The sequence below is a fragment of the Electrophorus electricus genome, chromosome 16, assembly GCF_041902795.1.
Source record: "Electrophorus electricus isolate QZ-2024a chromosome 16, ASM4190279v1, whole genome shotgun sequence".
Classification (NCBI taxonomy): domain Eukaryota; kingdom Metazoa; phylum Chordata; class Actinopteri; order Gymnotiformes; family Gymnotidae; genus Electrophorus; species Electrophorus electricus.
In genome coordinates this window covers 7,986,076-8,013,522 of record NC_137512.1, presented here as the reverse complement: position 1 = coordinate 8,013,522, position 27,447 = coordinate 7,986,076, and the positions used below count along the sequence as shown (strand labels likewise).

Here is a 27,447-nt window from a genome sequence, read left to right as displayed (position 1 = left end):
AAACGAATGGATGAAATTTGATGAAGAGCTGTGACAAGGACCTGGATTTTTTTTTAATTATTATTAATGGATTTTTATTATTAATTTGAGTTGCCAATCATACTTCCAACTCCTCCATATTATAAAAGCACCGAGTGTACCTCTAATGTAGACAAAGTAAGCTACTTTATTGGTTATTCAAAATGCAAACTGTCACATATCTGAGTAACTAAGTGTGAAAATAATGACAATGTAAATAAATTAAGTCTTAAATTAAGGCTTTGCTTTATGCAAACAAACCACAATTAGTAAAACATTATTGAATTTCTTAATTTGGATTTCTGGGGAATTAGTTAACAAATACACATATATCTTAGCTAATAACCAAATGCATTCATTTTAGCATAAAAAGCATAGATTCAAGCTATGAAACTGAGAATATTTCCTCACTGTTGCATTTACTTTTCATAAACTTTACCCCAATTTCTAAACCTCCCCATTTGTCCTATGAGCTTAAGAAAGTTCCACTCTGATAGCAGGTCTTTTCTTGGTATGAGGAAGGCAGAAATTAATCTGAAGATACCTTAGACAGAAATCTATACTTCAAATAAATATCCCTGTCATCAGCCCCAGATACAGACAGACCCTCAGCAAAGCCTATGGGATGATTCATGTTCCATGTTCATGTCTTCCTCCATCTGTGTGTGAAGAATGGATTCTTCCATGTGGCCTGAACTGGAATTCATGATGTCACCGGATCCTATTACAGAGGCATCCTGCAGATATGTCTTTGTGGCTGAAGAAATAAGTGCATATTGTTGTTTTTTTTTTGTACTTCTGTACTTACCACACAAATGCCACCTGTAACTTCTGGCAAAAAAAAAAAAGCTTTTAACTAGTGACGTGCAGTATTAACCTGCACTGTGGTCCTCAGTTTGTGTGGTTCTCTCATACTGATGTTTGGCTCTTGCACTCTTCAGCCTTATTTTATTCCAATTTACAACCTGAAATCAACAGAAAGAAACAAAATCACATAGCATTCAACCACACAGACACACAGACACATACACACACACACACACACACACACACACACACACACACACACACACACACACACACACACATTCATAAACTAGGGTAATTTTGGCTAGAAATTAGAAGGGTATACTTGTGGATTTGGGTGGCAGTCCAGGGTGATGTTCGGATAGCTGATGAGGATGAGCATGCAGAGGAAGATGAAGTTACTTATTACACCCACAACAGCTGAAGTCAGGGGGAAGTGATAGAGGATGTACCTGTTGATGTCAGGAATAAGTTAGCTTTCACTTAAAGACAACTCTCTCTATCTGACTGTCCTTTTGTCACGCTCTGTGTTTTTCTCTCTGTTGAGCACACACACACCCGATGCCTGTGAAGCGAGCATGAATGTAGAGATCGGCTTTGTAGATTTGAACCTGTTGAGAGTAGATTTCTATAATGGCTCCAATAGTGGGTTTATACTGCAGACAGACAGACAGACAGACAGACAGACAGACAGACAGATAGATAGATAGATAGATAGATAGATAGATAGATAGATAGATAGATAGATAGATAGATAGATAGATAGATAGATAGATAGATAGAGAACAATGGAAAAAGTAAGTGATTTTCATGTACAATTATTTCAATTTCTACACATTATATATTTGCTATTTTTATGTACTTTCTGCACTGTGTATATGTGTGCATGTATCTTGCTCCTTCAGTCAAAGGTAAATATTATTTTATCTTCCTGTGTTCTGCACATTGCATACGGCTGTAATATCAATAGTTTCTGAATTGGAATGCTTTTTGTAGTGATACTTTTAAAGATTTTTTTTTTTGCATAAATTGATGTGCACAGCACTGAACATTTTAGTGTTTTCACTGAACTCAATCTACAGTGAAAACATCGTACTGTGCAGTGTTATGGCCCTCCAACACTGGCCAACCCTGTTTAGAGCACTGCAGCAAGTCATGTAATGCAAAAGGTATTGCAAGAGTGAGAATGTGTTATGTTTGTAATAAGAATGAGATGGGGCCATAACATAAACCTAACATACAAGTCTGCTAAGAGAACCTTTGCCTTTCCTTTAATATAGCCTAAACCTATGTTACAACACAGTATTCATACTCCATGGTCTTATAATAAGGCGATAATATATGGCCTGTTGCATGGCCATAACCACCTTTCTGTTCTGAGCACAGGCTGTACTTACTGAGTTGTTGATATATGAGGAATAGAGCTCCACCAGGACACGCTGCTTCTGCTCAGTAGCACCCATCAACAGCAAAGGAAAAAGTGTAAGGGTCCCCAGAGACTGTAGCAGGCTGGAGCGATAGTGAATCATAGTCTAAAGGCAGTACACACACAGGGCCGTGACTGAGAGAGGATGTTCTGGATGAGTGATGCACAGTGTGTGATACTGGGATAGTTAAGCTTGGTTGCATTTATTTTTTGTGCATGTGTGTGTCCATTTGGTGACATTTACAGAGCGGGCAGAAGAATCGATAATCTGGCTATTATAGGAGTAGCAGGACATCTTCACCAGGAACATTCCTAGCTGCTCATTGGCTGGAGACTCTGGCATTTCTAGCTCCAGTGTGATCTGGTAGGGCTGGCCATAGGTCATCACCTGATGTGGGTGGGAAAAGATATGAAAAAATATTATATTTTGAACAAACAGTAATACATAAACTATAGCAAAATGTCCGGTATGCATACTGCTATAATCAAACAAACAAACAAACAAAAAAAGCTGAATAAATTGTTGAATAAGAATATGAGGAAACCTGTTTCTTGCTGTTCCCGAGGAGTGAGAAGTTTGCCATGGGAAGGGAGCAGAGCGAGTGCTGGGCATGCGGACAGTCTGTTCTGCTGGACAATCAAACACTGGTTAAGGAGGTAGCAGAAATAAATACAGCCCTGTGATGCCGCAACCCCCCTGCCCCGGCCCCTGTCCACGCGGTCAGCAGTCGCCCCCCCCCCCGTCTACACCATCAGCGGGCCGCACCCTTCCTACTATTATTTCAGTGTCTGCTACAATGTAGAAACTATATTTCTTTTAGATATTACATATCAACTTGAGCCATGGAACTGATGAATATGAATTTTAAGGAATGACGAGTCCTTCAGATGAAAACATATTTATCAGCTCTTTTCCCTTTTTGTTTAATGGTGTAATTTTAGTTTCTTTTGATGTTGTACAACCTTTTACATTATAATACTAAAATATACTTCATGTAAACTTACAATACTTCATTCATATAGGCATTTAAAATAATACTTACTATAATGCTTTATATTACTGTATACTTTATACATTACTGTAGAATGTATATCTCTCCAATACCAAAATCAGTGGAGATAAACAGTTATTTTCTTTTAATTTGGCACTTCTAACTATAATATCAAGTTACAGAACTGAGGTCTTCTCTTGTGTCTACCACACTACAGCTCAATTAAGACTCACCTGAACAAATAAGCTCTCACCTGTAATAGAAGTGCACAGGAGTAATGAAGTTTGCAGTTGGTATGAAAGAGTAGTAGAAACTGCCATAGAGAAAGAGGGCCACCCAGAAAAGAAGCACAATCATGCACAAGAGAAAGGCAGTCTGAAGGAACCTCCGCCTGAGCCTCAGAAACAGCACAGCTGTTACTTCTTGGATGTGGAGGAAGAAGTCCATGATCTCGGCATTGAGCTCCTGTATGTTGGGCCCCTCTGTATCAACGTTCTCCATCCTTGAGCTCATTCCCAAAAGCAGGCTAACTAGCACGACACGGCCCCTGTGTAGAGTGTCTTTTGCAATCTCCTCGTTTTGACTGCTGTTTTCTTCTGACTCACTTTGACCTTCTTAACTTTCTACTTTTCTTTCCAGTATTTATAGACCATTGTGCTACCAGCACACAAACCTCTGACAGTTCTTTTTCTGAACTAAATCAGAAACTGCACATTCACAATGCCTCTTTTTTTTAATGTGGATTCCTCTCTGATAGAGGCTACTCTGTGACAGCCCATCACCACTCTTCAGCTCATTATTAATTCATATTATTTGTCCTAAAAGTTTCAAATAGTGGAATTTGTATGGGTGGCCTCTACTGTTGACGTTCATGTTGCTGTTGACGTTCTAATTCAGGGAAAAGGCCAAGGGGTTGGAAAGCACTGAGACATTTTATCCAGAGTGGAATAGTTCCTGCGTTCATGATCAGCATGTGAGGCAACTGCACAAGGAGTCCTGTGATGAAATCAACTGCTGCGAAAGGTCTGAGACCAATGCTTGTTAGATGTGTGGAGTATCAAATGACGAGACGACAAATACGTATCTCCCCTTTTTATATGTAGTACATCTTATGCGTGATGAAGCAAAATTATATTTTTAAGTAATATTTTTCATTAAGAAAGAAACTGAAAACGGCATTTTTTTTTTCCACAAATAGGTTTCAAATAAGATTCACTTGCTGGTTAAGCGCACAAAATTTACTACTGACAACAGCACACAAACGTTGGTCAAATGATTGTCAAAGCCAGCCAAATTAGATGTTATAGAACAAAGTGGGCTAATTTTATGGGCTAAATCAGACCTCGCTGTTTCACTGCAGTTGTAGTGAGTCTATGGATAGTTATACATTCTATGGATAGTACTAGGTATATAATTTATATACGGCATACAATTTTATACGGCATGTGTTTGATTATCCGTGCGAATCTCTTAAAGGTTATACGTAGCGAACATCACTTTACTCTGTCGCGTCGCGTTTCTGTTGTAAAAGCGTCAGTATTCGCTCGCTAGATGGCGCTAAAATGCTTATTATTTGTTATCAGTCATTGCGGTCTCCGATTATTCTCGTTGTCGCAGGCCCGTCATCCACATGAAATGAATTATTGTTTTACCTGCACAAAGATCTCAAGGTGGGTAAACAGAATTTTATCTTATACCAGTGAGTGGTTTTTCAAGGCACATTTATTACTGGGATTCTTGCAACTACCCCTCTCACTTTTTAAACTTTCATGAGCCGTCCTTGAACAGGTGCAATCAAGTCTGACCCGATTTCATCGTTGCCAGTGTACGCAAGGATGACACTTTGAGGACAACCGCAGAAGACTCTCCTAGATCTGTGTGCTCTACTAGATGTGCCTTGACACTCAGGTAAACTAATCTGTAAGCCACTGATATGTGTAACTTTACAGACGTTACCACTTTAAGAACACGATTTCTCAGGACCTCAGTTCCCAAAATTGTGCTCGGTGCAGCATGTGTGAAGCAGCAGGGAGGGGATGGTGATCTGACAATTCTGAGAGCCAGTACTCAGTTTTTCCTTCCAGAACTATGAGTCAGTTTCAAGACAGGCTCCAAATGCTGGTGTGAAAATGTCATGTGCATACTGTGTACCTCTAATCTGTGTAAGAGCAAAAGCATGTGTAAGGAATACATTAAAATAAGAGATTCAAAGAGGTAGATAGAGATAGGGAGGAAAAGACAGACAGAAAATTATGAATGTAGTCTATCAAGACCTAGTATTGTCTTCCAGCTTGACTTTCCATATATTCACACTTTACTGAGCAACCACAGACTGTCCCCTCCCCCCGAAAATAAACTGAATCACTGAATCAACTGAAGCACATCTTCAATGGCCAATGATCATAGGTAAACGGTGCAGTGGTGCGGGCAAGTTTAACATTTTCTTGTCCATCAACATCTGCGAGGAAAAGCTGCAAAGATGAGCAGCAGTGTTCACACTTGCTGCATATCGCAAATGCCAGGCACCAGCAAAATGTCATGCACTGCAAACACGCCACTCAAAGGGCAGGAGATGAGCATCATGCTCCTGAAAGAAAATACATTTTAATGCGACTTCACAGACCATATGTCCACCCCCACCCCCACCCCCCCCGCATAGAAGAAGCGGGCTGTAGTAGACACTGCTATGACCACAGGGGAGATGATTGTTGTGGCGACAGGTGAGATGAAAGTCATTAGCCACAGGCAGCCTTGCTGAGAATGACAGGGAGGCTTTGATTGGCAGCTACCTGCATTACTGCAGGGAATCTAGCAGATGGATAACGGTGTGCCTTCATCCGCCACCAGAGGGCAGTCTCATATTTATGTGAAGAGTTTCCATGTTTTCCAGCTTTACATTTAATCATTATACATCATTGTGACATTCTGTATGAAACTCAACACAGATACCAATGTGAGTCATTTTAACATCAGGAGTACATCTCCTGAAGATGTAAGAGCATAATCTATTAGGGCCTATTCCAGCTCCAGCTCTTTTTAGCAGCACAAGTATTATGCATACATAATAGGTAGAACATAATATTCTCCAGGTGTTTTCTTGCTATCCTTTTTAATAAAATAACCTACAACCCCATTCATCAATCCTTACCCTCCCAACAGTTCTGAGAGAGAGGGGAAGGCCTCTGATAACTTTATACTGAATATATCTGACCAAAAGTTTGAGAGTCTGGTGCTTACCAAGAACATGTGAGTTAGGTCAATAATAGTAGAATACTAACAATCACAAGGATTGCTAATGTCATAATATAGCATATTCTATAGCATTAATTAGCTATTTATGCTTTCTTAGCTAATTTAGTTTTATTTTAATGGATATAGTGAATGACTTTGAACAGAATTAGGCTCAAGAGTACATTCCATTAATTGTCTTTCTCCCATTTAGACTGTATCCTATCCATTGCCGCATTTTTAAGGACATGACAATATCATTAATACCTGAAATCAAGCATGTGGGTTGTACAACAGTTACCAAAATAATGTCTAGTCCACTGGAATCTTAGTGAAAGTTTAGTGTGAACAAAGATGTGTAGAAGTCAAGTTTAAATTTAGTTGAAATATATTTAGAACAGTCCATGACCCTGAATTGGATTAAGTGGCTTGGAAAATGAATAAATAAAACAGGCAAAAGTAATTGAATTTACTATGACAATTCATAATACAATTCTATAAAAGTTTAGTCTAATTTAGCTTGAAGAAACAGGTGGTTGTTACATATAGGGCCTTGTAATGAAAGGTCTAGAAATTTGAAATACCTTTGTAAGTGCACCCAGATCTTTAACGCGAACCATTTTAAATGGTCAGTTTGACTGTAATTAGGGCAAAAATTTCAAAGAGAGGAGCTATATTCTATTTTGCACCATTTGAACATTCGATTTTGTACAATATCAAAATTCTATTTTGCATTGTGAGCTTTATGCCTTTGAAGATCCTCTTTATCTAAGAAGATCTTCAAATATACCTTTTTACATTTAAGGATTCCTGTCATCTCCTGTCATGAAAATGATGATATAATTTTGTTTACTGAGCTGGAAAAAAAGAACTTGACAAAAATGTTGGAAGGCAGTGGAACAGATACAGCAACCTGCAAAGCACTTTTTTTTTTGCAGTTAGTTCCACCTGCAAGTGAAACGTATAGAATGCTCTGAATTTCTGAAGATCAAGTTTAAGTTTAAAGTTGTTTTTTTTTTTTTAATAAAGACTGGATAAGTTATGCACAGTATTGTTTGACTAATATTTGAAACCTGGTCTGCTCATACAGAAAGGTGGATTTGAATCTGATATACATAGAGCTGATTCTGAATCTAATATAGACCTGGGCAATTAACAGGAAAGCAAAACTCTTGTAAAACCTGTAAATCCTCCAAATTTTACAATATTTCCACTATATTTTGGGCATAAGAAACAGGATGTAAAAATAGATATAGTAATAATCATCACCATATACACTTACTTTATGCTCCATATCCCATCTGCAAATTCCATGAATGAATTGTGAGATTTTCAGCACAATAGATAAGGGCTCTATAGCTAAAGCATGAACCTGACAATGACTCATGACCATGTTCATGACTCTCTCTTTATTTTAGTGAAACCATGTACGTTTGTGTCTTTATAATATCCCCTGTGCTTAATACGATATCTGTGTCTTTATGCTATCCACTGTGCTTAAGTGCAGTCAGAATGAATACACATATATCACTCTTCCTGATGTTCTTCCACATTTTTTCTTACAAAGGTCTCATTTGCTAGGCATGGTATCACTCAGCTGATCATATATGAAACTTTAAATGAGCAAATGTCATTTTGAATATTATGGAGCCCAACAGTGTTAGAAAAGTAATAATAAAGGGCTCTATCAGGGGACAGGAACCATGTGATTCATTGTAGTCTAAATGATATGAAAATTTAAGGAAAATATTACAGTACAAAATTAATTTTCAGTAACCTTGAGAGAATTGTACTTCTCTTTGGCGCTGCAGCTCAGGGTCTTGGTGTGGAAGCCAACTTGCCAGATACTGTAAAGTGGAAGGGAGAACCTACTCTATGAGGCTGGATCAAGGATGTGACAATAGTACAGTGATTTGCTGGTGATGGCCATTAAAGGTTTTGCAAGCGAGGGCAATAACTTTGACAGAGAAATGGATGTTTGCTACAGATTTCACTCATGCTTCCAGTTCTCCAGCTGGTATAGCAGAGTACGTTAACTCCTTTACTTCCCAGATGGTACCTACATCATAGAGTTTCCCCAGGCAGAAAGTGAGTAAAGGAAGGAGTCCGGGTATAGTGAAGGACTTGCTGAGTACAGATATAAGCCAGGTATCTCACCGATTATGGCTACATTAACAAGCTTTTAAGTTGACTAAGTGTCATAAACACAAACACACTCACAGAGGCAATCAAACTCTAATCCCAACTCTAATCAGACATTTTATATGTGCATAACCAAGCCCTAGATCTTTGAGATAACCACCTTGTTGTACACCTTCCAGCTATTACTTCTATTTTTATACCCTGGCCTGAACCCTTTATTTTGGTTCACTGGTAGTACCATCAGGTGTGTTCCTTTCTGGCATGCTAGCAGTGACTAAGATTAGAAACATGTTTACTCCAGGATTTATATTTTATGTGCTTGGCAGGCACTCTTATCCACAGCAACAATTTTCAATCACATAACAGAGGTAGGTGAGTGTAGTGTTAGAGGTCCTACCCAAAGACTATTGGTGTAGCATAGAACACTTGCCCAGCTGGAGATTGAACCTTGCCCCCCCCCGGCCAAAATGCAGCATTGTTACCCACTACACTACAACAACCATACAGGTTGCCATGTGCTGACAGGTTACACATGCTCAAACTGTTTCCCTTTCACACACATGCATACAATGCACATACATAATCAACCCCCTCCCCCCACACATACACATACTTGCTTACATAGCCAGCACCACACTGGCTCAGTGCCCTGTGCTGAACAGTTGTCAGTGCAGGAAGGGCAAGAATACACTGTTTTCTGAATGCATGCCCTCTTATTCCAGTTTGGGCAATGATGGAGCATTGCAGTGATTGTGGCAGTTTACTGCTCTAAACTGTATTGCAAAGTGTAGAGATTTATTTCATTGATTTCACTGATTACTTAATGTATAAGCTTCATACTCTTCACACTCTTAGACACAGACTGACGGGTAGGAATTTTGTGTGAATTAAATATTGTAAATGTGTAAAGGTCTTACAGTTTTTTTGTTTTTTTTGTTTTTTTTACAATTTCTAACAAGCATTTTTCAGTTTGGAACTCGGTTTTGCGAAACTCTTCACAGTTAGCACAAAAATGATTTATGTGGAGTGAAGTGTGCCTGAATTTTCATTGCTTTGGCACAAAATGCATTGAATTTTTCAAAAAAAGATTCTCTCATTCAAATGTACATAAAACTCATTTTCATGTTTTCAGAACTCTTAAATCAAAACTCAACAAAGTTGTACCTGACTGCACACAGTGGTGTAGGGGAGGGGCTTACAGGACTTGCTCTGCAGGTGGACCTTGAGCTGCGGAGGGTTCACATGAGGGGAATTTAAATTAAAAAAATAAAATAAAAAAAGGCCCTCTACCTTGCCAGTGACTGCACATATAAATATTCCTACATTATTTTTAAAAATGTATACAAAACATTTCTTAGACATTGCTATTGACCACTGGCACACAGTTCCCACTAATACTCAGGTTGCTGTTGCCTGTGTTCGTGGTGTAAATCTCTAAACACATTGTACTAGATAGACTTTCATTACAAACTTCTTAGACAATCTTTGCACAAAACTGCATACAGTTCTCAGTATCTAAGTACAATTTTCAGGACAAACCTCCATGCCATATTTTTGAAAGATGAATGCATACATTTGAAAATCGATGACAGAAACATTGACCTCAGTAAGACCAATACTAAAGAGCTTTTCTCTACACTTCTTTGCCAGTGGTATGGCATTAGATAAATGAAGTCAAAATGTAATTTATTTTCTAGAATACAACACAAGAAATCAGAGATACATTTATGAGTTTGAGAGAGTGTAATGGATATATAGATGTTCCACATGGATGGCTGTATTATATCTACACAAAGAATCAACAGTCTGGACTTACCAGTCAATGTTAATACAGTAAACCTCAAAGCAATAATACTGGACATGAACACACACATTTCTCTAAACATAACTTACAGTAGTAGAAAATAACAGAAGCTACTATAAGAGGCTTTGGGGACTAACAGCTGTACAATCGGAAAAGCTGTGGAAGTTCAAAGTGGTTTCAGCAGTATAATCACGTATGCATACACATACTGTAACACCAAGGTCAGCAACCTTATAAAACTAAGACAAATTAAAGACCACTGATATCAGCACATTTTATGTCATTGTGCTATGTATGATAATGTAACCTTCTTCCCAGAGAACATGTGTTCTGGAATCTCCATTTTCAGCTATGTATGAAGTTTTGGTAGTTTTAGTAAATTATGGTTGTGTGGTTAACTGCTATAGCGTGCTGCATGCTTGTAAAGAGAACTGTGTCTAGAATTTGAGAAAGTCAACTATTGAGAAATGTGTGTAAACAATTGTAAAAAATCTTAAACACAGTTGTTGGGTACACACGAGCCACTGCTAAGCACAGAGGCTCAGCGACAAACAAGTTCAAGTGGTCAGCACAGAAAATACATTTCACATGCAGGTCTACATGCAGCCATTCTCATAGACTTCGGAAATGAAACTTAGCAGAATCTTGTTTTAAAAGCATCATTAAGTAACTCTACAATCTTATTTTATTGTTTAAATTTACAGTTTAAAGATAAGAAAATCACATGTAATGCATAATTCTAAGGTACAGTTGCCATGCTATGCTGTAAGGTAATAAAGGTGTACATGCCACTGTTTGAGCCTGTATAATGAAAGTTACCATATAAAGGTCATATGTGCTGTTTCAGGAAGTACATATGCTGCGCTTGCTCATGCATGCTATGTTTGGATTATGATGGAACAATTTAGCACCATGTCAATAAGACCTGCTGGTTATAACTGCACTTTTAATGTGAGAGTCTGCCACTGACAATGACATGCGACACAGATTGTTCTGGCACATTATCCCCTCCACTGTCACGTGCCAGGCTCTGAAGGACAATTATTCTTATTCCACACAGCCTAAAAATAATCATCACAGAAAACAAGCAGGCGGCAAACTGTGAGGGATTGAGATTAATTGAAGATGTGTGTCTTTTGCAGATATTCACTTGTCACACCCTAATAAAGCAGCAAATTAACGAGTGAATTAATGAATCCATTTTGATGGTAGTTAACTATGATGCACGCACTAACAGATTCTGTGGCCACACATTGTGCCTGGTGAGCTCACGCCTCCCTTGCAGAGTTTGGAAGCTCAACTCCTGCCACTCTAGTGCCAAGCTCAAATGTTTTGGCCAGGATCATCGATGCTCAAACAACTCAGTGTTAATTATCACTTGCAGGCTTACATTTCCCTTCCCACTGATGAAAGATAAAAAAAAATCTTAAATGATTACAGTACGTTTTTTAAATAAAATCATGTTCCACTTACCTCAGGCAATGGAATTTATATCATTTTAAAATGGGAATGTTGTAGGGTAAGGACTATCAATATGAAAATAATGTGCAGGATTCAGGATTCATAATCAGAATGTCCCTTAGGCAAACAACAGTATTAATTATAGTGAAACTCTCCCTTTTACAGAGAGAACTGCTGGACGCGTCTCTAAATTAGCAGCTTCTTATAATTCAAAGAGCCATTCATTTGTCTTTTATGTTTTTTTTAATAAGGAGGAATATAAAAAGTTGGAAATTATGGGTTTCTGAAGGCATGAACAACCTTTTTGCCTCCTGAACAGTTCCTTAGGGTTCTCTGCAGCTGGAACAGCAGTGGCAGCTAGCAGAGAGTATGGCTCCAGTGGCCAGTACCTTATCATACAACGTTTTTGTGGAATCTGTGGGTATGACATTAAATACTCATGAGGCCTTTTGGCATAACACTACATTATTTGAGACATTACACCATCTCCTGCCAAAACAAGGGAACAGTGGAGACAGATCATTACATATGCATGGCTTTTTAGGTGAGAGTGAGTTGTAGTCCTGGATGTGAATGCCACAAAGTTGTTCCAAATTCCCATGAACGTGCTTTGAACTGGTTGATCCACTTTAGATGTAGTACCATATAAAATATCCTTGTTTACACAAGCAAACAAGTAATAATAAATATATGCAGCATTCCATACGCCTCATTTGCTTCCAGCACCTCATTAGACTTATTCTTGTCATTTTGGGTTCAGACTATATATTTGCAAGAGTATGCTGTCAATGCCTTTACATTCTTCGGTCAGATACTTACAGACTGAAAGATTCCATGGAGCCCTACTTAGAGGGACCTCTGAGTATCCGTTTGATATAAAGGCAGTTACATCCTTAACTACATGACTACAAGGTCAGACAATCAAGGTAAAAAAAGGCTTTAACAGAACTGAATTTACAACCATCACCTAAACACATACCATATAGAAATATATATATATATACAAATATATAAATTATTTTGGGGCAACTGCCTAGAAGAACAGTCTGAATTACATGTAATACACAAATTTAGTTCACTGTCCATGCAGCAATATTTAGTATATGAACGACTCAGCAAGCACTTTTAGGGCTAAATGCCTTATATTGTAAAACACGAAAAACTAACTCAGTAATGCTCAACTCTTACCTCTCTTTTCAGCTCATGTGATATTTCATTGCATTTACATCCCTGATTAAGTTACTTTTTAATTAACTACTCTTAAAGCTTTTGGGGAAACCATATATGCAATTTAGATTTGCAATTTTGATTCATCTGAACACAGCACTGGGATTTGCATATTCAGCACACAGTGTATTATACTGTGGATGCTGATTACCATAGTGTGTTAAGACACACAATAACTGTGGTGGCCTCCTGGTGCCTGTTTCCTTTCGTGCTCCTCTACAAAAAGCCAATCTAAAGGTCAATTGCACTTTCAAAGTATGTGTTCCTGGTGTGTTCATGAATAAATTATTGAGGGGTGGCCAGATCTGGTGTGTTAATGGATCCATTAACATTGACAGCGCTTTTGAAAATGCCAATCTAGCTCTTAGTGTAAACAGAAAAATTCTGAATGGCTATGAGAAGTTACGCCTCTTGTGGAAGATGCTGGAATAATTGTAGTTATTATCCTGCACTCTGGAGCTGTAAACAGTGTGCACCAAACAGATAAACACTTATATTTTAGAAAATACAATTCAGTTAGAAATGATCTGAATAGGTTAGAGGCTGTTACAAAGACTATAAAATCTTTTTGTTTGTTTGTTTGTTTTTTTGTTTTAAAATATAGTATGAGCTCTGTATTGCAGAGACTGACAGCAGAATCTCACCAGATTTTCAATCAAAGCCATTTTAAAACTTTAGAGACATTATCTTGCAATATTTACAATTACTGGTATTTCCCTGATTTTAGTAGCATTATAATTTAATGCTTAATTTATAGCTCACTCTAAGTGGCCATGTTGTGTCTGTCATCAAGGGGCTGGCATGGTGCAGTGAAAGAAGATGGTGAGTAAGGTGTGATTAGAACATTCTGGAAAGCATTTACTGGAGTCACACACCCATCTCCTGGGCTAATCGGCTGGAACAGATGGAGGTGGATGAAGAATTTCTTCGCTATGTTGCTGTATTCCCATGCCACCAGCTGTTAGTGCTAATAATGAGTACTGATGAATGGAGCCGCATCAAATAACCCCCAAAACCTCAACCAGGGCTACCAAGCAGCCGTTCCAGGTGAGTGGAGGCAGCCAAGGCTTAGTGAAGGTGAGGCAAGCAGTTTACGGTGTGTTCACTGGTGTAATAGCTGTTTGAGCACTTCTTCATTTCCTCTTTGGTCGTGGCTGTCAGTGAAAAGTGACAGATGCAAATCAAACTAAATGGAAAGGAAAATGGAAGGCCCCCGAAGGTGGCCAGCCGTAAACCACCATTACTTGAGACCAACGGAGAACCTCTTCATTCCTGTGGACACTGTCTCATCAGAACCCCAGCAAAACTAGATAGTGAGGGGACAACAGCCTGTTTGTGCAGTAAACGAAAATAAGGCTATGCATAAGTAGAAGTGAAAGATGAAGGAAAAAGATAAGTGCAGACAGATGATTAAAATGTGTGCCTGTGTTCTTCTACAGAGAGACACTTTCCTCAGAGAACACACCTTAGTGATCATTGGTTTCCTACACAATCTAAGAAGCACTTTGAAAATATTTTAATTCTACGAGTATTAAATCTGACATTCATGAAGTGTCAGTGCGACAGTAAAAGTCTACATGCTCCTCTAAAAAGTATAAAAAAAAGCTGGAATCCTTAACTCAAATGGTTATGTTTCAGAAAGAAAGGCTATTTCCTGTTTTGGTGTTTGAGCCTGTTGTTATCACATATTTATGTTTGCTGGAGGATTTGCTGGCCTTGGACATGGAGTCAAGGATCATCTGCAAAACAGCCCTGCTCAAGACTTGTTTTTCTCTGAGTGCTCAGCAAACCATATCACATGATCACATATCCACAAGAAACTGAGATGATACCCATGAGGCTGGCATCAGAATGAGATACTCTAAACACACCCAATCCTCAGTGGCAGGGGTCAAATAGGATCAAGCAAGCTATCAGGAGTTTTGTCTAGGCAGAAATGCATCTTGAAAGAGTGTGTGTGTCACTCAGGGATGATACTGTGACCATTCTGATCAAGCACACACTGGGCACACTGTAATATATTGTTCTTAATCTAGATTACCACACACACACATACAAACAAGCACAGACCCAAGTACAGACTTCAGATAATTTCCATTCAGGACCAAAACCATAGGGCTAGAATTGTAAAATTGTGAAATTGAAAAAAAACATGGCTATTTTAATAGGAACAATCTCCTGAAGACATAAAAGCACAACTCTGGCCCTGAATCATCAAGTGAAATTCTACCATGTTTAATAATGTCATTGTCTTAAAACACTCGATTCAGCTCTCCATGGGCCTGATAATTAGCAGTTGAATCGAATCATATGTTAAAGCCTGCAAAATTGACTCAACGGATGGGTTTGCTATAAAATAGGTCCAGTAGCAAGTGATTTGTTTGACAAAATAAATCAATGAGAATGTAAAATAGATATAACAATCATGTGTTGAATTACATGACCTCTCAAGCTACATGAAATTTTTTACAAAATCCATTTTGATATCAAGGTCATGTCTTTGACAATATTTGGATTTCTAAGCTCATCTTGGAGCCTGTGGAGAAAGGGACCGGAATGATGAAGGCTGTTTGTAGGACTCTGGTTGCTGAAAGGCATGGTAGTAGTACTCAAACAACAGAGAGCTTAGATCTCCTGTTCAAGGCACATATAGTAGGTTTGGTTGCTAGCCTGTACACTGTAAAAATTAATCTACAAGGAAATATGAGCATGGAAGAATCATTTTAATTTGGCATAGCTGTAAGCTCTTAAAAATGTTAAATACTTGCATCAGTGTTTGTTCTAGACCATTTGAACTGGTGAGCTAAGTGGGGCCAGTGCTTCTGTTCATTTATACCTTATTGTTTGTCAATTAAGCCATTTTAATCAATGTATTGTGAGCATTAAGTCAGTAATCTATATTATTCAATATTTTATTTATTTCTATAACTTAAAAAGGTTTAAAAATGCATTGAACTTTTGTCAGAAAAAAATAACTTCATGTCAATAGTCTTTATTCTGACAAAAGTTCAATGTGTTTTTTTTTAAAATACCTTTTTATAGTCTTTAATTTCTCTTATTCATAAATATTTGGTGGAGATTTCAGTCTTTTTAACATAAACAGACAATCAAAGAAAATATAAACACGGAGGCTTTTCATTAAGCAGTGGAAGTTAGGTATAGCTAATAGTTTGCAATTGTTTTTACTCTCTAAATGGAAGCTGCATCAGGCAGTAATGTTTCTGTGCAGGTTTTGTACTACTGAAGTGGAAATTTGTGTTCACTTGTTCACTCACCCCTCCGAGGCCTCATCTAACACACTTCACTTTAGTTAATAAAATATTGATAAAGCCCTTAAGATGGGATCATTATGACCTTATGATTTTTTCTGGTCAATTTTGTCTCAAGTAGTATTTGAAGGCATTCTATCAGTTGATACATTTGTTATTTTTAATTTATTTTCCTGTTACTCTGAATCTGAAGAGGAGTGAGCAGATCCCCACTTGAAAGATTTCTGTATTTTTAAATAAAATGATATTGTTTGGTAAATGTTTATCTTCAGATGTTAAAAAAAAACTAATCTGAAACAAACAAACAAACAAAAAAACAAACAAACAAAAGATTGGGCTAAGGTTCCTTGGAGAAGCATACTCATTTCAAAATTTCTTTCAAAGTATGACTCATTTCTTTGAAAGCATGACTCATTTCAAAATTTCTTTCAAAGTATAGTGTGAAATATGTTATTGACCAAGCTTAAAATAAAAATTGGTATTATTATCAGTTATTCATGTGTGTATCATTATCTTCATATGATTTCAAGAGTGTACTGAACCATTTGCTCACAGTTCAATATACTATAATTGTCCTAATTACCATATTATCAGAAATAATTCAGGTTTTACATGCTCTAATGCATGGAAACTGAAAAACAGTGTTTGACAGTAATGAAGTCAATATTTTCAGGTTTTATAATAAGTGTTTTTTTGTGCATTCAGAAATCAGTCACCCACAATTCCCAACAGAGTAGAGAAATGAGGAAATGAACTATAAAATAGCCATGGTAGCAATTACATGATAGTTTGATTGAATTTTGCCCTTCATTCCACATTAGGTTTTAAAGACAAGAAGTGTGTTTTCTCAAAATATTGTAGCTAAATTGAAAGTTCTATTGAGTGATTCATGCCTCATTACATCAGTGGTTTGAAAATATGTGAACTGTAGTGTCTTTCTTGCCAAGTCAGTCTCCTCTTGCATAAATAAATTAGTAGAAGTCATGTTAGAACTTAAAAACATTTAAAGACTTTTGTCTTTTTATCACAATCAGATGTTAATTTAGAAAATGACTAAACTTTGCAAGTTAAGAAAGATAATTTTGAGAAATATAATTTCTAGTATTTTCTAGTTCTAGTATTTTATGAGAGCTCACTGTGGAAAAGAGAAAAATTAGTAAGCTCAATCTCATTTAGCTACATTATACAGTACAATGAGTTCTTCTGGATATCATTGTAAAAGATCAGTAGGTCACTTACAAAAAATGCTTCATGAGTAACTAGTTGAGCTGTGGTGTCAGTGGAAGCAACCTGGTCCCACAAAAATACATCTGAAGTTTCCCTGGAATAGAATTAACAAAACTGGTGAGAAAGTATGGTATATCAACTTTAATTGTTTGTTCACTTTTGGCATTCATACTGCTGTTAGTCTGTGATTTACTGGATGAGTTTACTAAACAGAAGTTGCTTGCACATCAGACAAGTAGGCTATAACATTCAGTTCTACATTGTTATTTATGCTAGCTGTAAAACAGGTTTTATGTCAAAATTAATATGGTTATATGTTAATAGTTTCACATAATACTTAGTGGTCATGACAATTACAAACATGTCCTACTAATCAGAACTCTCCTTAATAATCACAAAATGGCCACCAGATCACACAAAAGGCACTCATTCTGTGCTTGTAATCAGAGGTCATCATATATCATTGTATTTTTAGCTCAGTAAGCATGCTCTTAAATATTCACTCTGACACATTTTATTCTATCATTTTATTTAGTGTGGGGATATTAGTCAAAAGCACAGATTTATATCAAGCTCTGACTATTAAGAATGTTTTTTTCTCATTACAAATAACAATGCTTATTCCCATGCACATATCATTTTTCACTATTACCATACTTTAGCAAGGTAAAAATATCAAACTGTTGGTTATGTGGCTATTGGGTATTAGTAGACATGCAGATAAATCTCTTTTAACTCAGATAGACAGGGCATAGTAACATTCACTGACAATACTGTTTGAAAAAACTGCACTACATCGACTACTGCTTTCAGTTTAATAAGAAGAGAGCAAGCAAAGAGACAAGCAACATTTCTTGTTAGTTATCATTAAAATCCAGAATGCACAGATATGACTGCCATACAGTAAAAGCTGTGTTGATGAAATTCCCCCCCCTACCCCCAGCCCTTTCCATTGACAAGTAAAAGCACAACTTTTCCCCTTTCCAATTTAAGTCTATTTATCTGTGCCTGAAGCCAAATGATTAGCCTTTGAGTTCGCCACATGTCCCTCCCGCTCCATCTGAAAAGCAAGAGGGCTGGGTCTCTCAGCCTCAAAGCAGGATGACAAACGGCCAGCCGGCAGCAGGCTTGAAATGCCAGCTTCATTAGAGAGGGTTTTCAAGCACCCTGCAAACCCAGCTGCTGTGGCCTTTGTCACCTAGCGATCAATATTTAGCATTTTAATTCTGCATGGCCCATTTAACAGCAGTGAGTGATGTAAAAGAGCAGAAGGCTGGAAGGGTGCTGATAGGACACTCGGAGCTATTCAGAGCCAGCAGGTGCTACACTGTGAGGGAGCAGGCCATGAATCTGTTTATTCAGTCTTTAATAATTTAACTTCAGGTACGATGCTAAGTGCTCATGTTAGCATGTTGCTTTTGGAGACCACCGAAATGGGTCTTAAGGTAAAAAAAAAACAACAAAAAAAAACATTTAGGCAAACTGGTTATTTATACAGATAATTTATTCCACCGTCATCCAGGTGCTGTGGACAAGCTGTGTTGAAATGTAAGTATGCTGCTGTGCAAACACTCACAGTTTGGTTATTCTCCCAGCCTTTTAAACAAGATATGGAGTGTATAAAGACAGACCATGGTGACCTGATGCAACACTATTTTTTAGCTAAGAGTTAAAACATCTTTGGTGTTACAACAAGGTCAAATGCATGGTGCATTACTGGGCTCTCATATTTTCCCTTGGATACTCAACCCTTAACAATTGATCTCTCTCTCACTTGCTCAATCTCTCTATTTCCCTGGCTGCTGGAGCTCGACACAGGGCCCGTGAGATATGAAACAGTTCCTTGTTCTTCCTTTGCTGTGATGACACAGAGTGGTCTGAGGCTCAGCTACAAAGCAACATGATCCTACGCACAAAGTGGACCTTTCAAAAGGGTTCTGCCTTCTTAGAATTGGCATTTTCCTTGCCTTTCTTTACCAATATTTCAACAAAGGTTGTAACTAAAAATTAAGCATTTAAATATAAATGCATTTATTACTCTGTATTACTGTGGGTGGAATGTCACACTATATTGTTGAATCTGATTATAACAGAAGAACTTAATTGTGATAGGGCAAACAAGGTCAGACGCTCGCGGATGTAGCGCGATGGATTTATTGTATTCCAAGTTCATGGTGAGTGAACAAGCCAGGGTCAAAACCAGGAAAGCAAAGACAGAGGTAATCCAAATCATTAAGGTAAACAGTCTGAGTCAAAAAACCTGAGAGCCATCATAAACCAGGCAAACTATTCCACAAAGGGGCAGGCAAAAATCAGAAGACAGAAAAGCTAAAAAAACCCCCAAAACCTATACACAGGAGAGAAATTAAGAAAAGACCGTGCGGTATGCACAGTAGATACTAGTGGCAATACTTGGAAGTTCTAGGCAGGTTTAGATACAGTTGAATGCAGAGAAACAGGTGATATCAATATTGCTGTGATGAGGAACTGAAGGAATGTGTATGATTGGTTGAGTCGTTAGCCGGGTGACGAACAGCATGTTGGGCGTTGTAGTGTGCTTGGGTTTCAGCCGACGTGACATTAATTTACATTCAAAATGATTTTACTTTTGTATACATCAGTGCTATATAGATATAGAATAGCTATGTCATGAGGTGTGCTTGAAGAGTGCTTTAAAAGGTGTCAGTGTTTGTAGGAAACCTATATACTGTTAAATGTGTTTTGCTGCTATAAATTGAAGTGCAGAGTTAATGACAGAGTAATTTAGCACCAACACAACCATGTCGGAAGCACCAAACCATTGCATTCTGAGGTCCTGGTTTTCTTGGAGATAAATTCTCCTAAATAGTTATTGACCATGAATTGACAGTAAAATAGACAAAATGTTTAACCAGTCATGTCTAAATGTAATAATTTATAGTTTTTCTGATGGAATGTATCTGCTGACTGACCTCTGGAACCATTAATTTCCTGTATAATTATGAACAAGCACAAACTTTCTTTATCTTTGCCAATATAAGCTGTTTTAATTTAAATCTCAATTCTATTATGATTGTAAGATTTACCTTTACTTACAAGTATATGTCAATATACAACAGTAACAGATATTTATCTATATCACAGAGGTATCATACAGATAAGTTCTCCATTTTATTTTCTGGAAAATATATGTAGTCATAATTAAAGGGAATGACACATTTCATTCTGCTTGTGCCTGGGTCTAAAATGTAGGAATTTTGTTCACAGATTTATTTAAAGGCATAAAAACATACTACAGCAAAAACATTTACCACTTGTTACTCCATCAGAACCGATTTGCAAAGTGCACTGAGTGATCAAATATGATCTATAAATCAGCTTTCCTCTGATCATTTGGAACAGCATTGTTATTTGCTTATGTTTGGACTTGGCGTATTGAAGAGTTCAACCTGGTAATACTAATTTTCCTAAATGTATTCAAATTAATATTTAATTTCTAAAATTATAATTATTGCTAATCCCTTGGACATGGTCATCACAAGCCACCAGGTCATCATAGACAACTCAGTATTAACAAGTCAGGAAAGGTCACAAAAACATAGTAATGAGAAATGAGGATATTGCCAAAACAATATATCTTTAGCAGTGTCAGTAATATTAGCAAGCACTTCACGAAGAAATGAAACACAGTAGGGAGTATGTATGCAAATCTTAATGAGGCCATGAACAGCAGAGTGGAGTTGGTGGTAATGACGAGACGATTGCGAGGCAGAGGCTGAGCCAATGTGGACCAATCTGGAGTAGAAGCACCACATGCTAGTGTGAGATAGTTGCTGTAATTTGCATTGTTGTTATTCTGTCTTGATAATTAAACTAAGTACTTGCAAAGCATTCTTAAATCATTTGGGCGACTGAAGTACACAAAACAATAGCTGGGCAGAACAATAAATAATCTGTTATTTAAAATATTTATTATGAAGTCTACCATGTTGAATGCATTTGTGAAATCAGAAAAATGTGTAAATGTGTGTATATCTGGGGTTTTAGACAACAGTGTAACACCACATAGCTCTTCCAGTGCTAACACATGCACACACATTTTAAGTATTTGTCTAACAGAGAAGGAATTAGCTATCATAGCACAGACGTACATGGAGGAAAACAAGGAAGGAGTGAGAGAGACAGAGAGAAAGAGAGAGACAGAGAGAGAGAGAGAGAGAGAGAGAGAGAGAGACAGACAGTATGCAAAGACATTTCATGATGTCTTTCCATTCCTGCCAAATCTGTCTTCTAGACTCAAGTGCCTACTGTCCATCAAGCCATCCTAATCCTGAACACAGCCTGAGCAATGCCTAGACCACAGGCCTGCGAAATAATTTGGTTATCTCTGTGTGTGTGTGTGTGTGTGTGTGTGTGTGTGTGTGTGTGTGTGTGTGTGTGTGTGTGTGTGTGTGTGTGTGTGTGTGTGTGTGTGTGTGTTCACTTCCCTATTCAGAATAAATCCAAATCAACCTTTCCAATTCTGTTGCAAGGTAAAGTACTTACTGCTCTGCTTAGTGGGCAGACAACTGTGGTTTAAAGTACTCCTTTTTTACAGAAGCAGCCTGAAAAAGAACTTTAAGCCCACCTGCTGAATATTCATACATTTCAAACATGTGCTTTCAAATGAGCTCACATACTGTGAGTATGAACTGAAGTCAGAGAAAAAAATACAGGTCCTCCATTGGGTGTTAATTGCTTCTTACCGGTTCACTCTGACCATGACTAGCACTCTCACAGCTTGGCTGTGAGAAACCCTCATTGAGAAAAGCTGAGCAACACAGCACACATGAGACACTCAGTAATCAGTGATGCCCATGCTAGGCCACATCTTTAAAGACACTAGACATTTTAGTATGTCCTGTTAATCCTCTTGGAGCAGTATCCTTTAAGAAGAATACATTCTTAACACATTCAAATAGCAGCTGCATATTACTGTGCAAACAAATTTTAAAAAAATCTGCTTCTCATTTTTGACCTTAAGCTGGTAAGATATATAAAATAAGTTTAGTTTTAATGCCAAGGTCAATTTGTTGACACAAATGATGCCGATAATACTGCAAAAGCTTTATACAATTATTATTATCTAGAGTTTGCATTGTTATCAGCAAAATCAACCAGAGGTTGTTTTGCTCCTTTCTGTGCACTGTAGATAACACCGTGGCTATCAACTTGTCCATTTACTTATCTTAGTTGCATTAACAGAATGTTCAAAATATTGAACAGAATGTTAAAAATTTGTTGACAATACAAGTAAGTATTTGACAATACAATCAATTTGTTGCTATACAAGAGACTTAGGGTTGCATTGACCTCTTTTTTGCTTCATAGTCCTTCCGTACAGTCACTTCCCAGATGAAGTGTTATCAGTTCAGAGCAGGAGCTTTGTGACTAATTCTTTTCTGTCCCCTTCAGATGCATCTATTCAGAGAAATGTTCCATCCCCCTGCTGGGACAATAGCAACAGGCAGCACTGCAGCCATATCGCATATTTAATCGTCATCTCTGTACATAAAACAGACTGGCATCTGTTATTACTCTTATTCATTCTCAGGGTTTAGAGCCAATCCTAAATTTTCCGAGGATAAAGGGCACAGTGCTGTAATATTATACAAATGGATTATTATTTGGAATCCTGTAAGCACTATCCACACAGATTTAATGTGCACAGAAGCTGTCTGTCATCTGCAGAATTAACACTGTCTATTGTATAAAGTTGGCCATGTGCAATTGAATATGTGTGTGGGGGGGAACTGTCATATTGTAGTCATCTAAAAATTTATAATTTTCCTAATATGGCAGCATGTTGGAGAATGCAATTCCGAGGGGAGCATTTTTCTACACTGAGTTTTCATCGACTGGACAGGCAAGACATAGATGGATTGGAATTTGCCGGAAGGAGGAACATGGGCTGGCTTGTCAGTGTGGAGCAGCTTTTCCCTCAGTCTGCTGGTGGAAGATTAGCCATCTCTCCTTAGCTGTGAAACAGCCCCTAATCCCAACTCTTTAATCCTGCATGCCACACAGAGCAAGCCTGTGTTTATTCACCCCGTCTGTCAGAAACTTTCTTGCTGAAGAATTTTCTTGACATGTAAGATGAGGTTACAATTCCCTGGATGTGACTGCACTTTCTAGAGCCCATGACAGCATTGTCCAATTTCAAATCCATTTTGTTTGTAATGAAGTATTTGTGCTTGAAATAATGACATATCTACAGTTAGAGCACCCTGTCATTTGTGAATATAGAGTCATAATTAGAGGATAGAGTCACAACTGCATCCATGGTTAGTTTTAAGTGCTTCTGTGTTCGTGAAATGAAGGATACTGTATACTGTATTAATATTCTCAATTAATATGTCGAGTCACTCACCTGTTCCTCCTGTGATCTATTTCTCTTAATTTTTTCTATATTTCTCTTTTTGATAATCACATTGAATATCAATATATTGAATCATCATATGAAAATGCTTCCAGTTATCATAGACTAGCTTTTAGCATGGAACCAGGTAGCGAACAGGAGTGACTGCCTAGAGTTCGGCACTGTGAATCAATAGGTGAATCAAATGTGTACACCGCCAGGGCATACAGACTCATTCCATTTCACTGCAGTGTGGCAAATTTCACAGAATGAGCAAGGCAGAGTTCCTCTTTTAATTCTGTTGCCTTGCAGAGCACTGGTGCTACACTGGGGAGGAGCCTGATAAGAAGGTCCATAATTGCTACCCCTTTTTTCCTCTTTGATGGAAGAAAAAAAAAATACTGCCCATCACATACACAATTTTCTGCCAATTATTACTGACAGATGAAAGTATAACTTGAAAGTCAAACTGCTATAGTAGAAATGCTGTGCCTTGCACTTGTTGGAGCTTTGTGAATGGTTCTCTTCTGAAGAGGAGATTGGATTATTGAAAACCTAAATGCTATTTTTAATTGATAGAGAAATATTTCAGAGATTCCCTGAAAGCATTGCTTCTACGGTAAGCACACACAACACTATAAAAAGGCTGACCCATTCTGCCTTTATGATTTATGATGCTGTGTTGTGCTATAGTTTGGTAAAGAAAGCATACTTAAAATAATACCTATAAATCTTTATACTTAGTTACTGTAAAATGGATGGAATTCAGTGTGAAATTCAGTATAATTTCACTTCCTTCATTCCACTCCCTGCTAACACTTCTAGATAAAATTCAATTTGCCAATCTGCCCTGTAGTTGTAATCTATTATCTCCCCCCATCAAAGAGTTAATGAATGACTGACTTGGTGAGAAATCAATCACTTCACTGTGAATGATGAAACCTGTATGCTAAAATCAGCAGTCCACTTCTTCTCACAGTGCCTTACAGCAATCAGATGCGCTATGCTCCCCATAATCACATAAATATGCTCTGACAAATGTGTGAACTGTTTATTTATCCTTCACCCAGGGTAGATGTAAAAAAATGGAGGAAGCTCATTAGCAGCTGAGCCTTCTATTAACTTTTAAAAATCCACTTGAAAATGGTGATCACAAATCTAGTTTTGATATAAGACTGAAAGCATTCATAGATAAAAAAGGTTTGTAGGGTTAGTTGCCTGGAATATTTCTAGAGTAGCCTATACTATGACGGTGTAATACCCTCAACTCCTGCTCCTAGCACAAAGTAAGGAGAACAGGGAATTGACAATAGAAGTCTTTCTATACAAGATGGTCCGGTTACCCTCCCAATACCCTGTACTCACTAGACATCTAAGGCTGGATAGCCATACTTCCTGACTGCCCCTAAATCAGGTGCTCCACTTCTCTAGGGATACCTTAAGGGATTGGAGTTCTATATTGTCAACATTATAATTCTGTTCTACAGGGGTTAACATTATAATTCCGTTATGCATCATAGAGACTTCTGGGTGGAGCTAGGGTGGATCTCTTAGCCTTTATGTCAGCACAGACTTGACTCCACCTTTAGAACAAAGTATTCTGATGGGTCAGGATGAGCCACTGGAGTGGAAATTATGTTTTAGGTCAATGAATGCCAGGAGAGCGATGAAATGCATGGAGCATTTTTGAAGAGTGCAGTCAAAAAGTGCAGCCATATGCACAACATGTGATGTAAAGTAAAGTATGGTCACATTTTTGTTTTATTTAGTTTAATTATGTTCTAAAGAAGGAGGAAGAACTGTGTCACAAACATCTCTTCATGTCCAACAGAGATGCTCCTTTAGCGTCTCTCAGGCGTGCTGTGTAGACACGAGGAAGTAGCTGGGTCAAGTATAGAGTTATATTTATCTTCAAACAAAGAACAGCCTGCTTTGAAGAAACCCACTCATGTCTGTGTTTTCTCTAATTCAACAGCACATAATTCACTGTTATGGTTGCTCAGTCATTGAGACCTGAAACAGAAACACTGGTAGAAGTTGTAAGTGTTTCATATTATGGGGTTGAGGCCATTCCTTACACCATTGCATACACTTTATGCTCCTCCATGCGTATCCAACCTTGAGATAAGACATAGCCAGGGAAGGTGACAGATGGGAGATGTAAATAACATCTTGCAGTCCTGACAAAAAGTCATTGTTCAATGTTCCAACACTCTTATCAAGGCCCTCATGGTGAAAATCTACTTCAGGCTCATGAAGTAGATGAAAATATTATTGAAGTAAACTACAATAAATCTGTGGAGTGTGTCACAAAGGACCTCATTAATGAAATAACAACAGTCTGTTTGACCAGCCATAGTGCATAATGATTTACTCATAGTGGCCAAATGTCATAGATGTCAGTTGCTGTTGCTACACAATAAATTGGCACTTTACATTCACATGTTTTCTGGAAGAAATGTGTTGGAAGTTGTCCCCTTTTTGCTTTCTTTCTCTGTTCCTTTAATTTCTGAAATCTTGACTATGGGCTCATTACAACCAATTCAGAATTGGAAGACAGTCACTACACTTTATAGCCAACAGTGGCATTTTTTTAAAGCTATTTACAATTATGAGTGAGTACAACTTGAGGGTCTTGTGCAGGGGCCCAACAGTCAAGTACTTTAACCACTCAGCTACCACTGCCCTACTAAACAAGATACATGATATGTGTGTGCACCCAAGGATCAAACCACTTTTGGTTTGGGAGAAAGCCAACATGGAAGATGACTAAGCAGAATTTATCATGGAAAACGCAAGTCTCATATTATTTATTTCTCAATATATATCAAAATTAGAAACCAAGATAATTTTTCACAAAATTTTTAAAGGGAAGCATTGTCTATAGAAAGTCCTGCTTAGTCATTACCTGTGATCCAACATCCCTGCATATGGATAATGCAGAGAGCGCAATCAGTTGTCTGTCAGTGTGCAAGAGCATTCACAACGGATGTGAATCATTCAGAGGTTTGATGTGGCAGATATAAATACATTTGCTGTCAACATTTTTTGTAGCTGCTGCAAGATTTCCTCCAAGCTAATTGCTCCTGGTACAGACTCTCTGCAGCTTCTGTGGTAAAGGGAAAGACTTCTGTAACAATTCAAAGACACGGGTGGATGCTAGAGCAGAATGTTTAATAAACAGAATAACAAAGGCAAAGGAAATAACAAGCAAAACAAGAATAAGAAATTATAGGCATTGAAAATAGCAAGGCACAAAAACATAGGGAGGTGTAAGGTTTCGTAACGAAGACCTTAAATAGAACATACTTGTAATGAATAAACTAGGTGCAGGTGCTAACAGGAGCGGTGGACAACTGAAGACACACTGCCATTGGTGGACCCGCAACAGACAGAGACATGTGATGGTCACCCAACCAGATAATTCATTCCACTGCAGCCAGCCTATGTGAATGTAACATTGTACACAT

The 27,447-nt window shown here is 37.8% G+C and overlaps 1 protein-coding gene across 4 annotated transcripts; it reads right to left on the bottom strand.

The window, feature by feature from the left end:
* Positions 1–86: 86 nt before the first annotated feature.
* bscl2l (BSCL2 lipid droplet biogenesis associated, seipin, like) lies at positions 87–3,986 on the bottom strand. 4 transcript variants are annotated; one of them, XR_014117575.1, is made up of 8 exons: positions 3,497–3,986; positions 2,797–2,881; positions 2,496–2,639; positions 2,223–2,357; positions 1,384–1,481; positions 1,151–1,277; positions 827–983; positions 87–739 (listed from the first exon to the last, which is right to left on the bottom strand). XR_014117575.1 is itself a non-coding variant. In XM_081699009.1 (8 exons), exons 1-8 carry the CDS (start codon positions 3,754–3,756, stop codon positions 627–629), a joined length of 1,029 nt encoding a protein of 342 aa, XP_081555135.1. In that variant the 5' UTR covers positions 3,757–3,986; the 3' UTR covers positions 90–626. The 4 variants fall into 4 exon arrangements, 3 of the variants coding, with proteins under 3 accessions (XP_081555135.1, XP_081555134.1, XP_026873386.3); XM_081699009.1 differs by having other exon boundaries at positions 90–775; positions 896–983; positions 2,553–2,639; XM_081699008.1 differs by having other exon boundaries at positions 92–775; positions 896–983.
* Between the last annotated feature and the right edge of the window lie 23,461 nt (positions 3,987–27,447).

Bases quoted from the DNA above. Each gene is read 5' to 3' on its own strand.
- bscl2l (XM_081699008.1), bottom strand. From the start codon at position 3,756: ATGAGCTCAAGGATGGAGAACGTTGATACAGAGGGGCCCAACATACAG. The intron at 2,882-3,496 runs GTGAGAGCTTAT...TTGATTGTCCAG, and splicing joins CCTGTGCACTTCTATTACAG to CAGAACAGACTGTCCGCATG. The intron at 776-895 runs GTTAATACTGCA...TTATTTCTTCAG, and splicing joins AACTGAGGACCACAGTGCAG to CCACAAAGACATATCTGCAG.